Source organism: Sprattus sprattus, assembly GCF_963457725.1.
Source record: "Sprattus sprattus genome assembly, chromosome: 4".
Classification (NCBI taxonomy): Eukaryota; Metazoa; Chordata; class Actinopteri; order Clupeiformes; family Clupeidae; genus Sprattus; species Sprattus sprattus.
Genome location: NC_137923.1, coordinates 31,997,812 through 32,020,217, shown reverse-complemented (window position 1 = coordinate 32,020,217; position 22,406 = coordinate 31,997,812). Strand labels below are relative to the sequence as shown.

Genomic DNA, 22,406 nt, shown 5'->3' with positions numbered 1-22,406 from the left:
TGCATGCTCAGAATGGGGTTGCAAGCTCTCATTTCTCCTTACATCATTGTGGTTTATCTAGAAACATTTTAGTTTTAGATAAAAAAGCTACATATTGCACTTTGTATTGTTATATCACACAAATGCATAGTGCGTAACATAATCAATGATATATGGCCATACATCTGTAATTATATCATAACATGTAAGCTTGGATTGTTATAGGGTCATTTTGAACTTATAAGCTATTGTCAACTGGGACATGCTCAAAAAGTATGGTTTTGCCTTTGAAGCTCGTGGCTAACAGAAAATCCTTTTGGTCTGTTGAGAGTGGGGTGAAAGAACGTGGCCATTGCACATATACCTCCCGGAACTTGATGAACCGTTTGTCCTTCTCGTCCCATCTGTACACCAATGAGAAAGAATAGTCACTTCCTAGAACAAGGAAGTGTTGATCCTTGAACTTGAAGGGCTGCAGGACCATGGCGCCTCGAGATGGGAATGACTGGACTTCTACAAACTGCTTGCCAGTCCATTGGAGGACCTTTGAGTCACCAATGTAACAAGCCATAGCCAGATACAAGTCCCCATTAATATGAAAGGACTTCACTGTAACAATATCGTCCATATTGGGGATATCGGAGAGTAAAGCAAATTTCAGGGTGCTCTTGTCCCATTGGTAGATAACTGGAACTTGTGATCGGCTAGCCAGGATGAGGTGAGCCTTACCATCTATATCAACAAACTCCACGTCTGTGTCACGGAACCACTCATGAAGAAATTGGTACGGGTAGAATCCTGTGTCATTCCATTTGTAGAGTGTTGATAAGCCAGCTTTAGAACTATCCACAACCAAAAAGAACCACTCGTCACCCATTTGAAAGACTTCAAGGTCATTGGGCTTAGAAATGTTGGTTGCTTCAACCACTTGAAATTTTGTGAACTTGTTCTGTTCTGGTTCGAATTTGTGGATGTGGGAACCATCAAAGAGCTGAGTCACAATAACAAAGGCCTGGTCTTCAATCAGAACCGATCTGCACCCAACAATAGAACGCCCTGTTGCCACCAGAATATAGAAATAAGATTAGCATCATTATTGAGAAAATGTTTGTTCCTAAAACAGTTCCACCATCTTTGGGGGAAAAGCCTTATACAAAGTATGGGCGTATTCCAAAACAAACCTGTAATAGTGTCAAAAGGCCTGAATTTGGTTTCAATGTGATCCCACTCCATTATGACACAGCTGTCTGAGTTTGGTACAGCCATGGCCACATAAATGTCTTCTTTATAGGAGAAAATGTCGGCTGACATGGATTGTGTTGCCAGGGTCTGATGAAGGACAAAATCTGAGATGCATAATGGAGACAAACAGAAAAAATGTGACAAAACATTCCAAAATACGCTTTCAACCACACTCTAATCTTTTTGTTTTGGTTGCTCTAATGTTAAACCTTTGAGTCAAATAAAGAACTGAAAATGAACTTTAATGAAAAACATGCTTTGAATATCTGTTAAATATCTACGTAAGCCATTATAGAATACATGATCTGAGTGTTGTGTGATGTATATAATTTGCAGTCGCCCTGATTACCAGTGGATAGACACTCCTTTTGCTGGTCAGGGACATCTTTGAGACGCATGCCCTTCCTGTCTGCTGGCCCGGCACAATAGATATCAGACACCGTGGCATTAGATCGCTTTAGCCAGTCTATCAGCCACTTTATCCGGCAGTCACACTCAAAAATGTTACCACGCAGATCCCTGCCAAAATGTAACAGTAAGAGGGAGCAGAAAGCATCGTGAGATTACAATTATAATTTGTGACGTAAATAACTTCAATGTAGCGTTCTACAAAACTGTTAATATTAGGGCTGTCCATGAGCAAAGTACTCAACTCACAACTCTAGCAGAGAGTCCAGCCCATAGAATATATCCTTTGGGAGTGATTTCATGTTGTTGTTGGCAAGTGACCTATTAGATCCACCAATAAAAGCAGAATTAAAAGCAGAACAGGAACAACCAGGAGATTTCACTGAATGTTGGTATCTGTGTGCATTGTGGTGTGTGTGTGTGTGTGTGTGTGTGTGTGTGTGTGTGTGTGTGTGTGTGTGTGTGTGTGTGTGTGTGTGTGTGTGTGTGTGTGTGTGTGTGTGTGTGTGTGTGTCGGAGTGTCTGTGTGTGTATGTGTTGGAGTGTGTGTGTGTGTTGGAGTGTGCGTGTGCATGTATGTATGTAAAAGTAGTAACTCACAGGTGGGTAACATCACGAAGCCCCCTGAGGGCATTTTTGGTGATTGTCTCAATTGTGTTGCCTTCAATAAATCTGGAATAAAAGGAAATAAAGCCACAGTGAGATTCTTGGTGCAGATGGAAATAACAACATGTACAAGAAACAAATCCCAGATGGACTCACAGATACTCCAGATGCGGAAGCCCAGTGAATGCGTCGTCTTGAATAGCTGAGAGTGAGTTGGAATTGAGTAGCCTTGGGACAGATTAATGTAATGCTTGAGTTAATGTATTTCACAGGGGTCATGATTTGCAAGTTTACACCTGACACCCACACATAGCCTTCAACATAGCCATATCATACCATACCATACACTACACACAATACCATTCCATATTGTGGGAGCAGTCAATATGCAAATCTAATGATCTGCTTGGCACTCTAGTTTCAACATCCACGTTAGAACAGGTTACCTTCGTTTACGTAAAGTATTCATGGATTTCTGGATATAAGAATGGTAAATAATGAGGCATAGAGTCTAGGAATGAAGAAAATAATGAAGGAAAAACTGGCAGAGCCTCTTACAGTAACTGCAGTGAAGGCATGAGAGCAAACATCGCCTCCTTGATTTCTGGAAGGCTGCCATTTACAATACTCCTGTAAAAGACATTTTTAAAATGCATTTAATTTTCACAAATTAAGGTCAACCAATGTTTTATTAGATATTGGCCTATTAGATACGAGAATTAAGATATTTTGAATGTGTAGCCTACATGGTATAGGCTACCATAAAAAAGGCTAATTAAGGTTACATGAAAGGTCACAATTACAGTAATACATTGACAACTTAAAAGTTTTATATGGGATAATATCAGCATTGTACTTACAGAGAATTAATGTCATTAGGAATCGTACGGGGAATGAAAGACGAACCGACGCAAATGATGGAGTCTTTGGAGCAGGTGCATCCGGAAGGACATTTGAATTTGAAAACCCGTTTTGAAAGTGACGGCTGAGATAAGATGAGCAACGTAAAAGTTATCCACAGGGATCTACGGATATTATAGCCTGGTAACATTTCAGTGTCGTACTGGGCTTCTTTAACTCCTCTCGACACGAGAAACAGAGCGAGGTTGCTTTGTCCCGTTGCGTACAGTGGAATGCTGCTGCATCTACGGGATGTCTGACCTAAGCAGCTTCGGCTGCAGTTTTACGATTACCTCATTAGTGATGGTGGACGGATGGGAGTGTGGTCTTAGCATTAGAGAATCATGTTATTAGGACTGATGGAAGAAAGACTAATGCCAGGCGAAGTCAGAATGAAGGAAAATTGTCAACCAACATTGTTTTTTGAAAATATGATGGAGTGTGTCAACTAATGGTTTTGTTTTATTAAGTAGCGTAGCCTACTGACGATGATATCGGCAATATTATTAGTAGGCCTACCAAGGAGGCGTTTGGACTATAAGAATTATACCGGGCGAAATGTGGTTCTCATGCCCTTGAAATCGCCCAGCCCACCCACTGGCTGGACTTAGCAACAGACAACTGTCCAGTTATAGGCTACTGCAAAGCTGTCTACGCTGACTAGATAAGTCTGATTTCAACAAGTTAGGCCCAATGCAACATTCAGGTTGCTCTGAGTTGGACTTTGTTTGACGTGCGTCCTCATAGATGCATAGGCCTACCCCTATTTAGATAGCCTAATTGTTTAAAGGCACCTTGCCCTGTTTTTTGTTACACTATAGACCAATGCTAGTTGAGCTTGGAATGTGTGAAGGCCTATATATTTTCCCTTACATTCTACATGTGCATTCCCTAATAGGCAACCAAAAAATGTTTGGTCTGAAAGTTCCCCTTTCCACCAATGAGTGGGCTATAGATCTATAGATAACATCTCACTACCATTTTTCTCCAGAAGATGACGCAGTAGCCTTTCCCACGGCGAGTCAATGAATCTCCGCTCACTGACACTGACATTTATTTTTTTAAAGATACAACAACACACATAGGCTACAACAACAACAAAATGAAACGTGTGTGAGAACTAACAGGTTGACCTGATCAGAGCCGACTTGCAGGTTACTTCAGGCCTACTTCATCCAAGTTACAGTGTTGGAATGGCTAAAGCCTGAAAACTGTCTTTCTTTTTCTTTTTTTTTTTTTTTTTTTACAAACGGTGGACTGCCCCCCTCAACTCCACTCTCTTCATAGCGCTGAATGTAGCTTAATCATTCTGCGTGCCGACCCGACGCTGGTCAACTTTAAGACTCCACAAGCAAATGATCTTAGTGGCAGTGGGCTGCTTTATCTGTTTGTGCCATTGCATTTTTAATCAAGGAGGTAAACTTTTCAACGGACATACCCTGTTGGAGAGAAACTTGATTCTGTTGACGAGTTAATAGCCCACTGCCAGGACTTTCATCAAGTTAACTCCTTACCATCACCAATCGAAGGTGTTTATAAGGAGCGTAATCTATCTGATGGCCGAAGCTAGACGCGAGGAAGAAGACGACTTGAAAGATGCTCTCCGCAATCGAAATCAAGCAGCAGGTAAACTGTGGCTATTGTTTTTGTCGCAGCCTCGAACACCTAGCTGGGATTTTTTTTAGGGGCTTGTCGAATCCAATGTCGTTTAGATAGCCATCCTAGTCTTAACGTCTCTCGATTCAATCTCTTTATTTAAGGGTAACGATAAAGTGTTAAGTGAGACGCTTGCGTGATTTTATTTGCTCTCTGAGTTGTAAAACACTGAAGGGATGATTTTGCATACCAGCCATTATGGGGAGAACAGTCTTCTACAGTTTTTATGTAGTCTTACCCTATCTGACCTACCTGGGACACCCGGTATCAGACAGGCACGTTTACCTGTTTCAGCTTGTGTTAGAGATGGCCATAGTGTCTGAAGAAACATACATAGCTCACAACTTTACATTAAGGAAATCATGTATAATCAATCCTATTTGCTGATACAAATAGGATTGATACAATTTTTTTAACAACAAAACCCCCACTTATGTAGGTTAAATTCCTAGAAACGGCCGTATCCTCTCTCACCCTCGTCTGGAGTGGGGACGGTCGGGAGAGAGCATTTTGTCTTTGTCTGCCTTGCTGTCATGACTACATTTGTCAAAGCCTCCAAGTATTTATTCTAAATACCTTTGCTCTACCACTACCATTTCCTGCTGTGAAAAGACCTATTCAAGCCTACAAACAGGAAATCAATTTGATGCAATAGCCTATAGGATGCTCAGATGGGGCTCATGGCAACCAAACAGGAATGTCAAGACACTATTTTTCTAAATCTGTGTCTTTTTGGACTCAGACCCATTGAACTGTGTTTTTCAGGATTTTGAAACACCCCGAACATGTTTTCTAAGGCACCTATGATTGTCTGGTTCCTGTTCTTTTTCACCCGGAAGAATATGACAAACCCAGAACATTTGAATATGACGTATCCCTATGATTTGGCCATGTGCTTGTCAAAGTATCAGAATAAGCCTGAAGCTATTTCTTTACCACACACCTTAGATAGCATATTGAATATGCACTCTCCATTGTATGCCCTTGTTACAAATGCAAGGTATGTAACTATTCAGTAAGTATGCAACTTCCATTTTATCTCCAAAAGTCTTTAGCCTTGGTTGGACACAGTCATCCCTGAAAGCAGCGTTTCATAGGCTAGTATATTTCTGCCCTTTCATTTAAACACATAACATGTCCACACCTGTTTGTCCGGCACAGTTGCTGAACATTCACTCCACAGAATCCCCTCTCCCCACCCAGTCCTCCGGGACTGACACGCCCAGGCTGTTTGTTCAGACATGGACTGTCCACAGCTGCTTTCAAAGCCCAGTCAGCGAGTGTGTTCGTCAGCAGGTGGGACACAGGCAGTGATTTAAAGAGCTATAGTGAAAATTATAGGCATCCTGCATGAAGTTATCATGTGCAGCTAGAGCAAACTTACGTCAGTCCTTCAAACCCTGTTCCCCTGTTTTTCATTCAGTCAGAATTAATGACCTGGAAGAACCACACAGAGACAGCTCACACCAGATAATTACACATGGAATGAGCCCATGACATCAAGTTTGCTTTCACTCACTCATAGATGAAACTGGAGTCTGATGGAAAAAATGAAACACAGACGACCTAACAGAAAGTTGTTTTGGAAACATACAGATATTCAAATAGAGTTTGAAAAGGAGTACATTTTAATGCCAGGAGAGAAAAGTAGAAAAGAGAGAAATATAATTTAACGTTCATGCCAATAAAACATATATTGGTAATGTCTGCTAATTACACACATACTCATAAAACTAAAAGCTCACACCCTAATAAATGTTGGCATGGCTGTTTAAGCTAATTCATGTATCCATTACTCTGGTTGTCTATATTTTGGCTGTTTTCTTGAAACTGTGTGGTGCTTCCCTAGTTGTTATTGGCTGGTACTTTTCGAAGTTTGAAGATTGAATTGAACACCTGACCATCTCACATATGCCAATGGTTAATTTGGGTGCAATACCCACCTTTGGTAGTTGAGATACATTGGGGAAACTGACAGACACTGCTCAAGTGGTTACCAAAATGTTATTTTCAACAAATAGAGTGATTACAATAATTGTTAGCCTACTTTTTGATGACACTAATAAAAAAAAAACAAGATAACCTTGCCTTTTGGCATAGGCAAACTCATTGGTCCATGTTCAGTGCTTTTCCTAAAAATTGGTAAGCTGGGATCAACCCAAGCAAGTTGTTTTTGGTGAAAGGGTCCAACACATGATGTAAATGGCCAGATCTGCAACAGTTTCCAGAGCTTGCAAACGCTCACAAGTGATAAACACATGGACGGGGAAGACATTCCTTGGCACACACCAAGTTAATCAAGCAGTTCAGCCAAATCAAAATGAAAAGGTCAGGTGATGACTTCATCATAGGCTCCATGAGAAAGGCAGCACCCTCTCCTTAACATGTGGTCGACCTATCCAGATTTAAACTATAGTTATGTTTTCTTAATTGTTAACCTCTTGAACAATATGTAATGTGTGTTTAATATTTTACTAACACAGATCTCTGTGTAAATGTCTCTCACGTGTGGAACTAAAACTAGGTCATACTCCGCTCTCTTACCCACCCACTAAACCTGGTAGAGATAAGCAAATGAGCTTTCTTTTTCTCTTCTTTCTTTTTCTCTTCCTGGTACCTTGTCAATATCACATTTAGGGGACTTTGCCGGTTTCAAGGTGTGGCTTTAGAGAATAGAGTGTAGGAGCACACAAGGAGAATCAAACTTAACAAAATTGATGTTGGGAGTATTTCTGTTGGAAGACTCGAGGTGGAATGAATAAATGAACTTATAGTTCAAACACAACAAGTACAGACAGTAGCAACAAAGCATGTTTATGCTATGCTATGCATTCATAGTAAAATTAAATTGTCAGTACAGTGTGCTCTCATCTTGCAAAGCTACATTCTTGTAGATTGAGTTGCCCTTTTCAACCCACGGGCAGCTCTAAAGCCCCTCCCTCCTGGTTAGCGCAGTGTTGTCAGTGCCTTTGTTCCTCTGCAGGTTCACACACCTTCTGCTCTCGTAGACACAGAAATAGAAACGGAACACACAGGACATACAAAGGACATAAATGATAGGGGAAGTCATGCTTTTTGACAACCATATTGTGGTCAGGTAGGAATGTCTTTATTAAGGTCATAAAATAATTGAATGTATCGGTATAATGGTTAGTGAGTAAGTCTTTTCAAGTAGTTTCTGTTTCATTGCAGGTTGACGTTTTAATTGTGATGTAGAATCTTCAACATAAAGAAGCTCGGTTGATTAAATGAATGTCAGGTGTTTTACTAATTGGTCTAAAGAACTCTGATTTGGTATCAGTTGTCTACACAATTAGGTTAATGAGCTGAAGTCAGATGCTGAAGACATTTGTGAATTAACCACACAGTTGAAGTAGATCCTTTTGAGTTGATTCATTCTTATCTTTTCTGTCAAAATCATTTATAAGCCTGAAAATGGCACCTGATGAGTTGAATAATGTAGGAAAGACCCAGTGGTGTCTGAGTGAGGTGAAGTCGGGCCTGGAGAGTGCCTGTGGTAATTGATACAGCAGGTGTGGTGGAAGGCTGGCTGACAGGTGGACACTGCAGCTGCACTGCAACCCTGGAAGTCTGTTCCTGTGGGTCATCAGGGACAGCACACTGGTAGCTACACATGCTCTCTATGATCAAACTTTATGTTGTTTTGATCGATGACAGAACAAGACTATACTATCTTATAAATGTGAAGATTTTGGAATATGTTGTCTAACAACAACAACTAGTTGTATGTTTGCCTCAGGTTGCAAAGAGAGATATTGTTCAATTCATTTGTTTTGTTTGCTTTAGATTTACATTACTTCCGCTTTATTCTTTGATTTATAGCAGGCCTCATTCTTTTCTGGCTGAACAGAACTGGTTTATCAACATGTTTCCATTAATACACATCCTCCCTTATTATTTGGACTAGACACAGAACTCTAGTTCTTCAAGTTCCACAACCAGTGACACATGGCATTGGGTTTTGGTCGATGCATTTTCCTTGAATTGTTTATGCAATAGGCCTTCTGGCGTCACTGGCAGCAAGTCTGCTGCCGTATACAGTATGTAGTTAGTTATGTCTTGTCTTTGCAAACATATCAGAATATGTATAGGGAGACTTGCTCGGTACAAGAATCCTTTGCCAGATATTGTGATAAGTCCGATGAGGGAATAAAACCTTGTGGCTCAAGATTAGCTGACTTTTGGTATCTCGAAGCCGAGCTGAACTGCCCCAGCAGGTTCTGGTGTGTTTCTGTTCCATTACAATAAGAATGGCACCAGGGGTGTTTGTAGCCAAAATACCCTGAGCTGAGTCACTGACTTCAGTCCTTTTTCTCCACAGATCGATCGGAAAGGAATAAGCCTGACCACATCCAGCCAAGGTATGAGAGGCCATGGGCCAATAATTCTGTTCTTGCTGTTCTACCATCAAGTTTTTAAATGATAAATTCTGTCATTTTATTCTATTCTGTACTCTACTATAGTCACAAAGACCAAAGCATACTAAGGCTTTGGAAACACATTCTAAGAAAATATGTGAAAATATTCTGGAAAATGAGTATTTGAGATGGGTTAAATGAAGATGCGGGCACCTCTTATAAAGTCTGGCAACTGTTACCCTCCATTATCTGCAGTAACTGTGAGAGCATGTTCTCAGCAACATTACATCAAGTTGCAAAAGTCGCATATGATGATTATGTAATCATACGATCATAATAAATATTTGTCATGTTTGTAAAATGTGAAGCAGCATGTTTACGTTAACTAATCCAAAAATGGGTCATTGAAAACCTCTCTGGAGAATCCTTTAATGAGCCTTCGGAGGGTAATTAGTGCGCACACACACAAGAGTTGTTAACTGTCTCCTCCAGCTGGTTGTCATATATACAGCTATGGAGACGCTCGCTCTCTCTAGCTGGTGGTCTGTGACAGGGCACCACAGCTATGAGATGTATGGGGCTGTCAGCTGGTCATTCTTACCCTTATCTCATTGGCTTCAGAAGAGTAGAGACTGGAGTGTGAGGGAGGGTGAAGCTCTTGTGCTTTTTGGAACGTGTTTGACAGTCATGAACCTCACATTAGCATTCCCATATTATGGCTAACTGGCCCTCCCTCAGAGCTAAATTAATTTGCACATGAAGGTGGGATGCCTGAGGCTTTCACATGTGTGGGAACTTCACCTGGCAACTGCAACGTGTTCTGCAAGATGTGGCCTGAACTACAAAGGCTTTATAAATCTGGAATGTGCTGTACCACCAACAGTATCCCCCACTGTAATGTGCTGCACCACCCACTGTAATGTGCTGTGTCACCCACTGTAATTGGCAAAGATTTAATGCTTATGTCAGGCAGCTGAATGCAGCCTCTGGATTCAAGATCTGGCTGTTTTTAGTGGATATGCAGCAGCTCACGTCAGCTGTATTGATCATGTAGGAGCATCTTTGTGAGGCGAAAAGAGAGATTCCATTTGTGTCCTCACTCAACCCCCCCAAAAACACAGAAAATTCTTTGACGGTGCCATCTGCTCAGGATAGTGTAGCTTTCTCAGCTGGTCTGTGCATTTTGATGATGTTCAGTATCCCTAACTTGTTTTTAGGTGATAAAACATCTTATAACTTTTGTCCTCCTCCAGCTCAAGACCACTGGCTTCCATACGAGCTGCCTTCAAAAGGAGTACGTATGTTTTTAAATCTTAATGTCTTTGTCAAAGGCCTTTGGCTGGGAGGATAATGATAATAATGTTGTTTTCATGTTTGAAGACATTATCCTCTTGTCTTGATACAGTAGTACTCTCAAAAGAGACTTTTCCCAAGTCTATTAAAATAATTTCTTTTGTTATTGCAGCTTCAGGAAGAACCCCTTCCCAAAGTGACCACGCGAGAGACAGAAGGTTTGCTCTAGAACACCTAATATCTACATATATTAATAAGGCAGTTATCCCTCAGAAGGTTTGTTCTATGACACCTAAATATCCACATATATTAATAAGGCTGTCATCCCTCATCTGACCTCCGATTAAAGCAGCTCTGGTATCAATTTAATATTATCCTCCTTGTTTGTTCATTTGCCTCTTTGTGCAGCTAACAAGCCACAGTAGGACATTTCTTGAATCATAACCTTAATACTATATATGGACACAAATCACCCAAAATGGATGGTTGTGAGTGCTAGTCTGAAGTAAAATAAGATACTGGATAGATTGAGTAAAATGGCATACAAGTAGAATGACCTTCTGGCCTTGTCAAGCAACATACCACATCCATTTGTCCACAAAGGTGGTGTTGTCCTTACACTGAATAACATCATGTTGAGTAAGACCGCAGGCCTGAGCCAAAATCCCAAGATGTCTCTTTATCCCAAGACAGGGATCCTAATAGTTTAGGATTAAGCCTTTCTTGTTTACCATAGTTTGCTGCCTCTGTGCTGCTCATGCCAAATGCAAGTGATGCATGGGGTTCATTCCAGAAGTGGTTGATGTGCTAAATAACAAACAGACCGACTACTTGAAATAACTGACATTAACATAAAAAAGATAGAGTTGTCTTCAGTGAAGTGTGACAATGAGCTATTATCTGTGCATTGATGCACACACATACATATAAACCGATGAAGTGTGGACTGTAGTTTGTTGTAGTATTCTTGATTAGGCTTAATAAGGCGTTGCACTTGCTTGCAGACGGCCAGAGATAACCATCCTATCAGCTGAGCCTTTGGCCTCCTCCTCCTGGTTCCCCGGGGCGTCTGGAGCGTTTGCACCTGCTCTTCCCTCTACTCCGCCTGTCTGGGGTGCTAGCATCTCAGTGGCTGCCAAGGTTGGAGTTTATTGATTACATACATGAATACTGCTGGAGTGTGTGAGTTTGTGTAAAGCATTCAACGTCTTTGGCCTGTGTTTGTTGATCCTCCTTAACAGCAGTCTGTGCCGTCCTAGCTTGTGTGTGGTGTCGTGTTACTGAAGTGCCATTTTTCTGTGCTGCCACACCGCAGGATCACCTACTAACTCTCAGCATTCTGACCTTGGGTTTATCATCTGAAATATGTCAAACTTGACATAAATGTTGCATAGAGTTCTGCAATGACAAAAGGCAGTGCACATAAGACACAGGAGGAATTTGTTCATAACATATTTGTTCTGAGTTTTTTTGCCTTTGTGCCTTGCAGTCAATTTAGAGATGGGGGTACAAGTGCTTGTGTTTGTAATGTAGAAAATAAATTATAGTGGAGGACTTGGGTTTAATCCTAACTTGAGGAGACAAACAACGGGAAGTGCAGATTAGCGTCCAGGGCAGTGGTTCCCAAAGCCATTGTTATTATGCAATTTTTTTTTACTAGATGAGAGAATGCTCAAAACGAATAGTATCTAATTGGATATGTAGTGTAGTAAAGCTTTTGTGACCACTTAAATTCATTTAATTGAGCTGGAAATCAACTGGTTGGTTGCTCTAACACGTTAGCTTAGTAGTCCTTTTGAAATGGCACTAAGGACAGACATCTGGATTATATTCAAACTCTTTGAATGCAAGCCTGGTCTTTTATTGATTCTGCACTATTTCTGAAGTGCCTTTTGTCAGCATAGCATATGAAGTCATTGCTAAGCTGGCCAATTCATGACGCAGTATCCCCACTGCTGTTTCCTGGCCAGAGTAATGCTTTTTCATCTGAGTGCTTGTTTTTGTGCAGTTCTTGACCTGCTTATGAATAACAAAAAAAATAAGATGATTGATTGGCATGAAAATAGGGTCAGAGTGTGACCTTGGCTTGCGTCACTGCTTGCGTGTGAGTGAACTCCCCCCTCTCTCGTACCTTAGCCCCCACCATCCTATGATCAGGTCATCAAGGAGAAAACACAGGAGCAGGTTGAAACACCAGTACCACCCCCCCGTCGATCCCACACCACGACAATTGCCACACAGACGGACACTGCGGTGAACTCAGCTGACCCAGAATGCAAACTTCCCACACAGCCCAGCAGCTGTGAAGGATCAAAGCGTAAGACCCTAGACCTAGAAGGTTTAGTTTTTCTTTGATTGACTATTTAGCTTTAGCTTTTTGAATGCAGAGTGGCAGACATTCCAGTGCGCTAAAAAATCATGTGAACAACAGTTTGTCTTTTTATATTATTATTTCAGTGAAAAGGCCTCCGAAACCTCCACGCCCATCGTTTCCTGTGAAGCCACAGCAAGCGCCAAGGGAGAGCCCACTGCCAACAGCTGAACCTGCTGCTAATCAAAAAGAAACAAAAAGCACACACACAGAGGATATTGGTAGTGCAAATGCGGTTCACCCAAATACCACTGAACACCCAGATCCGTCACCAGCAGCATCCTGTAGCTTGGAATTAGAACCCTCTGACAACACTGTCCCTGACTGGTCCAACCCTGACCCCTCTCAATCACCCTCTGATTCCCCCCGGACACAGGCACCTCGGCCTGTTCCACGCCCTCGCACAATACCTAGTAAACCACTCGGCACAGAGGTCAAGGTTCAAACTCTAGTCCGTCTAAAAGATATCGGGGATCTTCTCCAGCTGATCCCCGACAGTAGCAGAGACTCTCCTCCGAACCCCTATCTCAAGGAGCTGCTAGACGCCTTCAGCCCGGACTCTCCCGCTGACACCAGTGACTCTGAGGGCTCCCACAGTGAGCTAAGTGACGAGAGTGGAGACGTCTCTGTTGACATGAGTATTCGTAATAAAATCAAGGCCTTTGAGACCCAGGTCAGCACAGATGACCATATCAATACTCCTGGCCCTACTCCAAAGCCCCGCGTCCAGTGCAAACCCCCTTTGGTGGCGCTGAAGCCAGTATTAGCACCCCGACTCTCAGTTAAGAGACAAATAGATGAGAACCACAATGACAATGGACACGAGAAGACCCTTCTTGCTCCCAAATTGGCACCTACTCCAGCTCTACGACCTGTGCCTCCCAAGAAGCCCTCTATTGATCAGATGGAAGACCCTGTAGTGTCCACACCAAAGATGGCCCTCCTTCCGCCTTCACGTCCTCCTTTGCGGAATAAACCCGAAAGCTTTCCTCCTCAGGAGGAGACATCCACAGCTAAAGCTCCCCCAACTGTTCGGACCAAGCCCCCCCGAGAGCTGCTTAACAACAACAACCATAATTCAACCAGCCTTTCCTCAGCTCACAGGTGGTCCACAGAATGGCCCAACCTTCAGTCCTCTAGCAAACAGGAGAATGAGTTTGCAACTGACCCTATACCAGGTGAGTTGGCTTTTGTCTTTTCATACCTTGTGGTTGTATTGGAAACTTGGCCATTGTAGCTGGTACTGACAAACCAGAAGTACTAACTGATCTAAAAAAGTACATCTCGAAGCCTGAACAGAAGGTCTCTCTCAACATGTACTGCAATGTGATAAAAGCTGATATTGTTTTATCTATACTCCTACTGTTAATATTTTTACTCTTATTATTTGGGAAAAAAACAGTCACAGACAACAAAGATGCTGCAGTTCGTGCTCCCCCCAAACCAATCCAAAGAGCAGAGGGGTCCTTCAGCCGTGGAGGAATCTCTCGCAAGCCCACAATGATCCGGGTTCCAAGTATATCTGCCAAGTGTGAGTTTCTTGTGTGAGTCCGTACTGGTATGATGTATTGTAGTTCTATCTGCTGCTTTCATCGCCCTGGAACATGTATTGTCTTTTCCCTATATATATTTAAATATACAGTGGGGAAAATAAGTATTTGAACCCCTGCCGACTTAGCAAGTTTGGCCACTTGCAAAGAAATGTGTGATCTAGAATTTTAATGGTAGGTGTATTTTAACAGTGAGAAACAGAATATCAACAAAAAAATCCTGAAAAATGCATTTATGACTTTATTTGCATTTGATGCAAAAAATAAGTATTTGAACCCCCAAGCAAACAGCAAGAATTCTGGCTCCCAATGGCCAGTTATGTGCCCAAAAAGCACACAGATTAGTCCTCATTAGGTCTAACAAGGTATACCTGATCTCAACTGGTGACCTGTATAAAAGAAATTTGTCCAAAGAATCATACTTCACACCTTCAACCTCACCACCATGGGCAAGACCAAAGAGCTGTCCAAGGACGTCAGAGATAAGATTGTAGACCTGCACAAGGCTGGAATGGGCTACAAAACCACGGGCAAGCAGCTTGGTGAGAAGCAGATAACTATTGGTGCGATTATTCATAAATGGAAGCAACACCAAACAACTGTCACCCGCTCTAGGTCTGGGGCTCCATGCAAGATATCCCCTCGTGCGGAATCAGTGATCATTCGAAAGGTGCAGAATAACCCCAGAACTACACAGGGGGAGCTTGTGAATGATCTCAAGGCAGCTGGGACCAGAGTCACCAAGAAAACCATTGGCAACACACCACGCCGTAATTTTTTGAAGTACTGCAGCACTCGCAAGGTCCCCCTGCTCAAGGAAGCGCATGTACAGGGCCATCTGAAGTTTACCATTGCACACTTGAATGATTCTAGGGAGGATTGGGAGACAGAATGTGGTCAGATGATACCAAAATCAAGCTCTTTGGCATCAACTCGACTTGCTGTGTTTGACAGGGGGGGGGATGCTGAATATGACCCCAAGAGTACATCATACCCACCATCAAACATGGAGGTGGAAACATTATGATTTGGGGCTTTTTCTCTGCCAAGGGTACAGGACGACTCCACCGCATCAAGGGGACTATGGATGGGGCCATGTAACATGGACTATTGGGCTTGAACCTCATTCCCTCATTCCCTCCCATTGAAAACACAACCTTAAAGATTTGGAGAGGATCTGGAAAGAGGAGTGGACCAAAATCCCTCCTGAGATGTTTGTAAACCTGGTGACCAACTACAAGAAACGTCTGACGTCTGTGCTTGCCAATAAGGGTTATTCCACCAAGTACTAAGTCATTTTTGTCAGTCAGTTTTGGGGGTTCAAATACTTATTTTTTGCATCAAATGCAAATAAAGTCATAAATGTTATAAAATGCATTTTTCTGGATTTTTTTGTTGATATTCTGTTTCTCACTGTTAATATACACCTACCATTACAATTATAGATCACACATTTCTTTGCAAGTGGCCAAACTTGTGAAATCGCAAGGGGTTCAAATACTTTTTTTTCCCCACTGTATGTGTGTGTTTTTGTTTGTGTTTGGGTGGGTTAATGAATATGTTTGGGTGCTTTTTTCTTTTCTTATGTTCAGCCGCAGATGATTCCCAGGATGACCCGCCACCTCTCCCCGTTCAGAAGCCGGTTGGAGGACCTCCACCATCCACCCAGAAGAACAGCTTCAGATCACAGGTAACTCACTTCCTCAACACCCAGCTACCCGCAGGTCCTCAAGCAGGCTTAACTGAAGCTTCTCATCTTGACCTGACTTTCCTTGCCATATTTGTGAAAGCTGTTGGCACAGATCTTGGACAGTTTTAGATTTAGAGAACACTATAAGTATAGCAGTATCAGTTCAATGTTGAATCGTTTGGTATTTGAACCTCTTGTATGGATATAGTATTCCATCAATGCTAGTTCACTTGGCTTAGTAAGTCTTAATAAAAGGAAGACTCATGATACCCCTTTCTGTAAGAATGTGGCTTTGATCACCAAATGACCTACATTTGTACAGAATTACCAGCCACAAATGTGGAGGCAACATCATTTGAGCCAGAAGCCTTGGGCATGAAGAAACATTCTTGCATGAGGTGAAAAGCAGAGAATGTATAATGTTTCCCCCTTCCTATTGTTAACGAAGCCACTTCAAATTCCCCGATGTTCCCCACTCAACCCCACCCTTCTGAAGAATGAGGAGAGAAAGACGTAGTTGGAATTCCCCCGATGGAAATCTATTCCTCAAACTCGATATCTCCCACCCAAAAACCTAAATGGGTATTTGTCTGTGCAGCAGTAAAAAAAGGGTATTAAAAAGCAGTGTATTAAATGTAGTATTTTAACATTTATTTTGGTGTGTGACTTCCGAGACTGTCTAGGATCTCTCAACAGTGTGTTTCACTGCCTACGAATCACCAAATTAAATTTGTCATGTCTGCAGGTAACAAGTCTGAGCTTGAGCGAATAATGGTTCATACTGTCTCACTGTAAATGCTATCCCCCCAGGAATGATTCAGGCTGTCTCACTGTAAAGACTGTCCCCCCAGGAATGCTGTTGTCATGCTGACCTCATGTTGGGCTAAAAACTGTTGCTATGAGAGATCCTGCTAACTGACTAACAGGCTTGCCTTTCACCTGCCCACTGCTGGACTCTCACAAAGGCAGCTTTGTGTCTCAGTGTAAACAATGACTGGCCAGCTGATGTGGGGAACTGTCACTGGATTGGTTGTCATGGTTGCATATCTGCTGAGTATGGAGTCGCTGTGTGACCTCGGGCATCCACATAAGGTCCAGTGGCTCCATAGTTGTGAATGCACATTCCTGAACACTCAGGCTGTATTATGGAATTTTCCTTCATGACCTGCTTTTACTTTTCATAACATCTTTTCTTAGTGGGCTGCTACTGCAGATGAAAGATGGAAGAGTTGTTTTTTATATTTATTTAATTAAAACACATACTTTCTTTTAGTGTAGTAAAACAAAATTAAACTGTAGGTTTTTTTCATTAAAAAAATGAATGTGTAATAGTTGTTTTTTGCTTTGACCTACAGGATTCCTTCAGTCGGTCATCTCCTGACCTCTCCCTCCCTCCAAGGTGTGTCTTTATAGAATTGAAAGAAGTCAAATGCAAAGCTCAGCGTGACTTGTGAATTTGACGTCTTCCTCATATGTACCTCTTAGGCCAGCTGGAGGCAAGGTACTGCCACCTCGTCCACCTCCAGCTAAAGCTGGCCCAGGCAGACCGCCCCCTCCCAGAAAAGAGGCCTCTCAGCCTCCTGCCTCCGTCTCCTCGGTGGCCAAAGGGGCATCGCCCAACCTAGGCCAACGTCAGGTGCAGAGGTCATCCAAACCATCTAAAAAAGGACCCGCTCTACCCCCGAGACCAAAGCCAGGACACCGACTCTACAACAAATACACAGTAAGCATATTGTGTTGAGCTTAGGATATATGGCAACATAGAGATAAAACGTTTCAACAAAAGCCAAGACATTTTTGACGAAATGTCTTTGTTCTGTTAAAGGGAGCCCTTTTTAGCTGAGACAGATGCATTCCTTGTTGGATGCGTATGTATTTCTTTTTTGTCCCACGGAAGCCTAATTGAGTTGTGTTGGGGGTATTCCTTTCATTTTGAGGTGATCTGTGAAGATAATGCACAATACATGTCATCTTATTCAAGGCACTTGCACTTAAGGACGGCTATTAAGGATTTTCCATGCTGTTGCCATCTCAAAAACCTTTGGAATATGGTTGCTTATAGTTCTTCTGTATTGGTGTTGAGAAGTGTTTTGCGTGAATGATCCAGTTCATTTCTCTTATCTGCTCAGCTTGAGATCCCTCATGCCATTGCTGAGTTTGATTTCAACGGAACTAATCCAGGAGAGCTCTCCTTTCAGGTACACATACCTGAAACACATACCTGCACATGTAGTTCCTGAATTTAGAAATATAAGAATTAGGAATACATACGTCTCATATGGAAATGCTAAGCAAAATGCATATTCCCTGTCTGTTGTAGAAAAATGAGGTCCTGGTCTTGCTGGATCAGATAGACAGTAAAACCTTCGAGTGTCAGGCTGGAGCTGTGAGCGGACGTGTGCAGAAGTCTTACATGAAGATCATCACTCCACTCACTGCTTACTCCCATGATGAAACTCAACAGGTGGGCATTAGCGGCAATCTCTCACTCCCTTCTGTATTTGTACATTTATGTTACATGTAACAATCAGCCCATTTAAACAGTACAGTACATTCCCAAGATATTTCTAAATGTGCTGTCCTGGCCACTGACAGATTTCTCTATCATCTGTGAAATTGCAAAAAGTGGTTACAGTTATGCGTCTGTTTCTGGTTTTGTTTTAGAATACCCAGCCAGAGCCCTCGGGAAATGGTGGAATGCAGGTTCAGGTCCTCTATGACTTCCTCCCAGGTACGTGCATTACTTACTGCAGTGGATGGTTTATGAGTGAAGGGAATGGTAAACTGAATGACACTTTTTTAGCTGTTTTTACCATCTGTTTACTTCTTGTTGACTTGAACTGATTTCAGCAGCTAAGTTGCGTTAGCTTGTTGGTTTCCCTTGTGTGTTTGCTAGAGGGCCAAGGGGAGCTGCGTCTGACGGCAGGTGATGTGGTGTGTCAGGTGGAGCAGCTGGACAGTGAATGGTATCTGGGCACCCTCAGAGGAGCCAGAGGCTTCTTCCCCATCAACTATGTAAAAGTGATGGTGAGAGCATACGCATATAATATAACAAATTATACAATATTTTACCTTTTTACTGTTGGACACAAACCTCACTGGTATAGTTTTCAAGCTTGCTGATCTTTTGACTCCTGCCTTCTCTCTCTATTTATTGTATCTTTACTTATCTCTCAGTCAACTGCACCCACAACCTTTGCCAAAGCTTTGCCAGAAGTACTCAGCAGGTGAGGCCTTTTCTTCTTCACTGATAAAATGTTGTGTCTGTGATTTTATATAGCCCAGCATTTGGTAATATATGCTGTATGTGAGTGATATGTGTGTGATTTGCAGTGGACCACGATGTATGGCGCGATTCAGCTTTGAAGCGGAACGCGATGACGAGCTGATGTTCTCTGAAGGAGATGTGATCCAGCTGCAGGAGTACCTTGGGGAGGAGTGGGCACGGGGGAAACTGGGCACCAGTGTGGGCATCTTCCCTCTTAACTTTGTGGACATCATAGAGGACCTGCCATCTCAAATGGCAACAGACGCTGGCCAGACCAAGATAGCTCTGCCTGGTAAAGCTGTCCCTTTTTTCTTTTCACACTCACTCATTCACACACACACACAGTATTTGACTCAGAAGTAGTTGTGATCATTGGGAAAGGGGCCATGTAGTTTTGTGTTTGATGAAGTGCTGCATCTGGCTGCCTGGCCAGCACTCGTTACTAATGCAGCACTCATTCAGTTTAAGCTGGGCTGCCCACACTTCATCCCTGGCTAAAATGAGTCCACTGTAAGCTTGAGTCCAGCTGAGCATATGGATGATGATGATTTTCAGACATATGAATAAGAATTCCATTCTCTGAATGGAATAGTTGTGTGAGATATTTTAATGAACTGCTACCCTAGAGCCAGTAGACTCTTATTCAGACTTAATGGACACCGAAGTATGGCAATTTGAAAACAATTTCTCTTGCAATTCATAGCATTTCATCAGTGTGTTAACACTGTCTTCTTTGTTCTTTCTTATAAATGTGAAGTCTTCATCATTATTATTTTCATTGTAAAGGAGATGAAATGGTGTTCAGTATGGATAACACTGATGTTTCTGTTTTTAATCTGACAGGCATGGTGTCCTCTCATAACATGTCTTCAAAACCAAGTCAGGTACATTTCTCTCTGTGTTGTTTTGATATTTTCTAAATAAACACCACATTGTTATCTGCAGTCCAGCAAGCAAATTGAAACCCAGAAAATCTTAGGTGTATCACAAGTACAACAATTGATAACCCTTTGGACTGGGCGAATGGAAGGAAGATTAGTTAGCACTTCTATGAACTCTCCCTCTGTGTGTGTGTGTGTGTGTGTGTGTGTGAGAGTAAGTCTGTGTGTGTGTGTGTGTGAGTAATCTTTATTTGATCAAGAAGGGACAGCGTTCATTCATGAACATTAAAATGTAAATGCACCCAATTAGCTAAAAGGCTAGTTTCCATTGACAGTCCCTCTGTCAGAGTGAAAAAAGGCTATACAACCTAAAAAAAAGGGCATTAAGTGACAATATATCAAACACAAAATCCCTGTGTGTGTCCATCATCCTCTCTACATCACAATGTCCCTATCTGTCTCTACATGCTCCGGTGTCTGTGTGTGTCTCCACAGGCAGAATCTGAGCAGGGTGAGTGGGCAGAGGCTTTGTATGACTACACGGCTGAGACGGATGACGATCTTCCCCTCCGGCAGGGCGACCGTATCCTGATAACGGCACATCTCGATGAGGAATGGTGCAGTGGCCGTGCCAACGGCAGAGAGGGCGTCTTCCCCAGAACATTTGTACAATTCAGCTGAAGTCAGTAACTTAGGTAAACCCCCTTACACACATTCGTCATAAGAAAACAGGTGTTCAGGTTACATACTAAACTGCTGAGTCGTTTCTTGCATGCCCGACCATGCAGACAAGAAATCTGTCGACATGCTCTATACACAGACATTACATGCACTCTTACCAGTTACCAAATCACTAATGTTAACTCTAATAGGATGGGAAAGGACACTGATATGAAATTTGATTACCTCCATTGTTTTCTCCCACCAACTCTCTCTCTCTCTCTCTCTCTCCTTCCCATCTCATAGAGAGGCAGTATTTTGTGCCTGTTTGAGTGACATCAGCGTCTGTACTCCCAAGTCACAGAAACAGACGTTGCCTCAGCCTGGCCTTGGTACGCTTGCTGTCAGCTCAATTCCCAGCCACTTCAGCCACTTTTTTTTCAGCCTACTGTTTCTGATCAATTACCTCATTGCCTCAGCTGAAGAACCATTACCTGGGTGAACAGAATGGGAAATTGGTTTCAGTGGTGTAGCAATGCTGGTCCACTGTATTTTCTGGAACAATCATAAATAATCTAAAAGTTCTCCGTAGCAATGAATGAGGTTGATCTTCTTCATCGATGTGAAAATCTGTATTAGCTTTCGCTTTCCACACCTACATTATTTTTCACTTCAAGCAGAGGATCAAGTCTGTCTCCAACTTCTTTTGCAAATGTTTTTTTTTCTCTGTATTTTGTTTACAAATAATGTATTTATATCCATGTAAAAACATTTATTAGATACTGATGTCATTCCAGCACATTAATCTGTCTGTAGTGAACAGTATTGACATGAATAAACCTATTTTCGAATTACCAGGCATGGGAATGTGTCAGCAAAACAGACATTTTCACCTTCAAAGGGCACCAGTATAAAAGTTGATGAGAGTAGCTCCACCTTGTGGCAACAGATTGAACGTTATTACAGAGTGGTTGGTTGATGTTTCCCCTTCAATTCTCTGGGCTTTTTCCTCACACATGGACGTTGGAACTATTTTCAGGGAGGGGGTGCTGAAAATGGGGTGAGACTACTTCACCCAATGACTGAATGTAGAGGTGGACAGCATGTCGTCTCCTCAGGTCTAGCGCCCCTGATGGTGGGCTGCAGTACAAAGTCTAACTCCGCCCATCCCCATATGTTTCGATGACAAAGTGTCAATAATGTCACTTTTATCTCGTTAATTGTCTTCTATAGTCCAGTAGTGTCTCATGTCGAACAGCTAGTTTTCCCAATGCTGATATCTGATACCCCCCCCCCCCCCCCCATAAATTAGTTGTAAAAACGTAAAAAAGGAGGCGTGGATAGACTTGAGAATGAAGTAGCCTAATTGACAGCCCGCACTGGAGGAGACCAGCTGCTGTACCCAAATCGCCCCCATTCTCGTTTCTCACTTTGTTGCCGAACTAAATTGAGGTAATTCGACACCCCCTTTACATGTTTTGTCATCAAAACAGCGTAAAAAACGGTGTCCAAATGACCACAAC

General features: G+C 42.3%; 2 protein-coding genes across 2 annotated transcripts; one reads left to right on the top strand and one right to left on the bottom strand.

Moving 5' to 3' along the window:
* Window positions 1–217: 217 nt before the first annotated feature.
* lgi2b (leucine-rich repeat LGI family, member 2b) lies at window positions 218–3,286 on the bottom strand (the record flags this gene model as incomplete). The annotated part of the gene is made up of 8 exons (XM_080838016.1): window positions 218–1,035; window positions 1,161–1,325; window positions 1,571–1,740; window positions 1,879–1,950; window positions 2,230–2,301; window positions 2,392–2,463; window positions 2,794–2,865; window positions 3,096–3,286. 8 exons carry the CDS (start codon window positions 3,284–3,286, stop codon window positions 218–220), a joined length of 1,632 nt encoding a protein of 543 aa, XP_080694142.1.
* A 5,139-nt stretch (window positions 3,287–8,425) lies between these two features.
* On the top strand, window positions 8,426–21,371 carry sh3d19 (SH3 domain containing 19; the record flags this gene model as incomplete). The annotated part of the gene is given in 21 exon segments (XM_080838015.1): window positions 8,426–8,471; window positions 8,474–8,536; window positions 9,134–9,173; window positions 10,424–10,464; window positions 10,636–10,681; window positions 11,468–11,603; window positions 12,600–12,780; window positions 12,921–14,012; window positions 14,237–14,365; window positions 15,977–16,074; window positions 17,430–17,473; window positions 17,560–17,797; window positions 18,204–18,272; window positions 18,395–18,538; window positions 18,739–18,805; window positions 18,971–19,101; window positions 19,252–19,301; window positions 19,408–19,634; window positions 20,186–20,226; window positions 20,559–20,654; window positions 20,656–21,371. Coding segments are annotated over 21 exon segments (3,228 nt in total). The 3' UTR covers window positions 20,905–21,371.
* Between the last annotated feature and the right edge of the window lie 1,035 nt (window positions 21,372–22,406).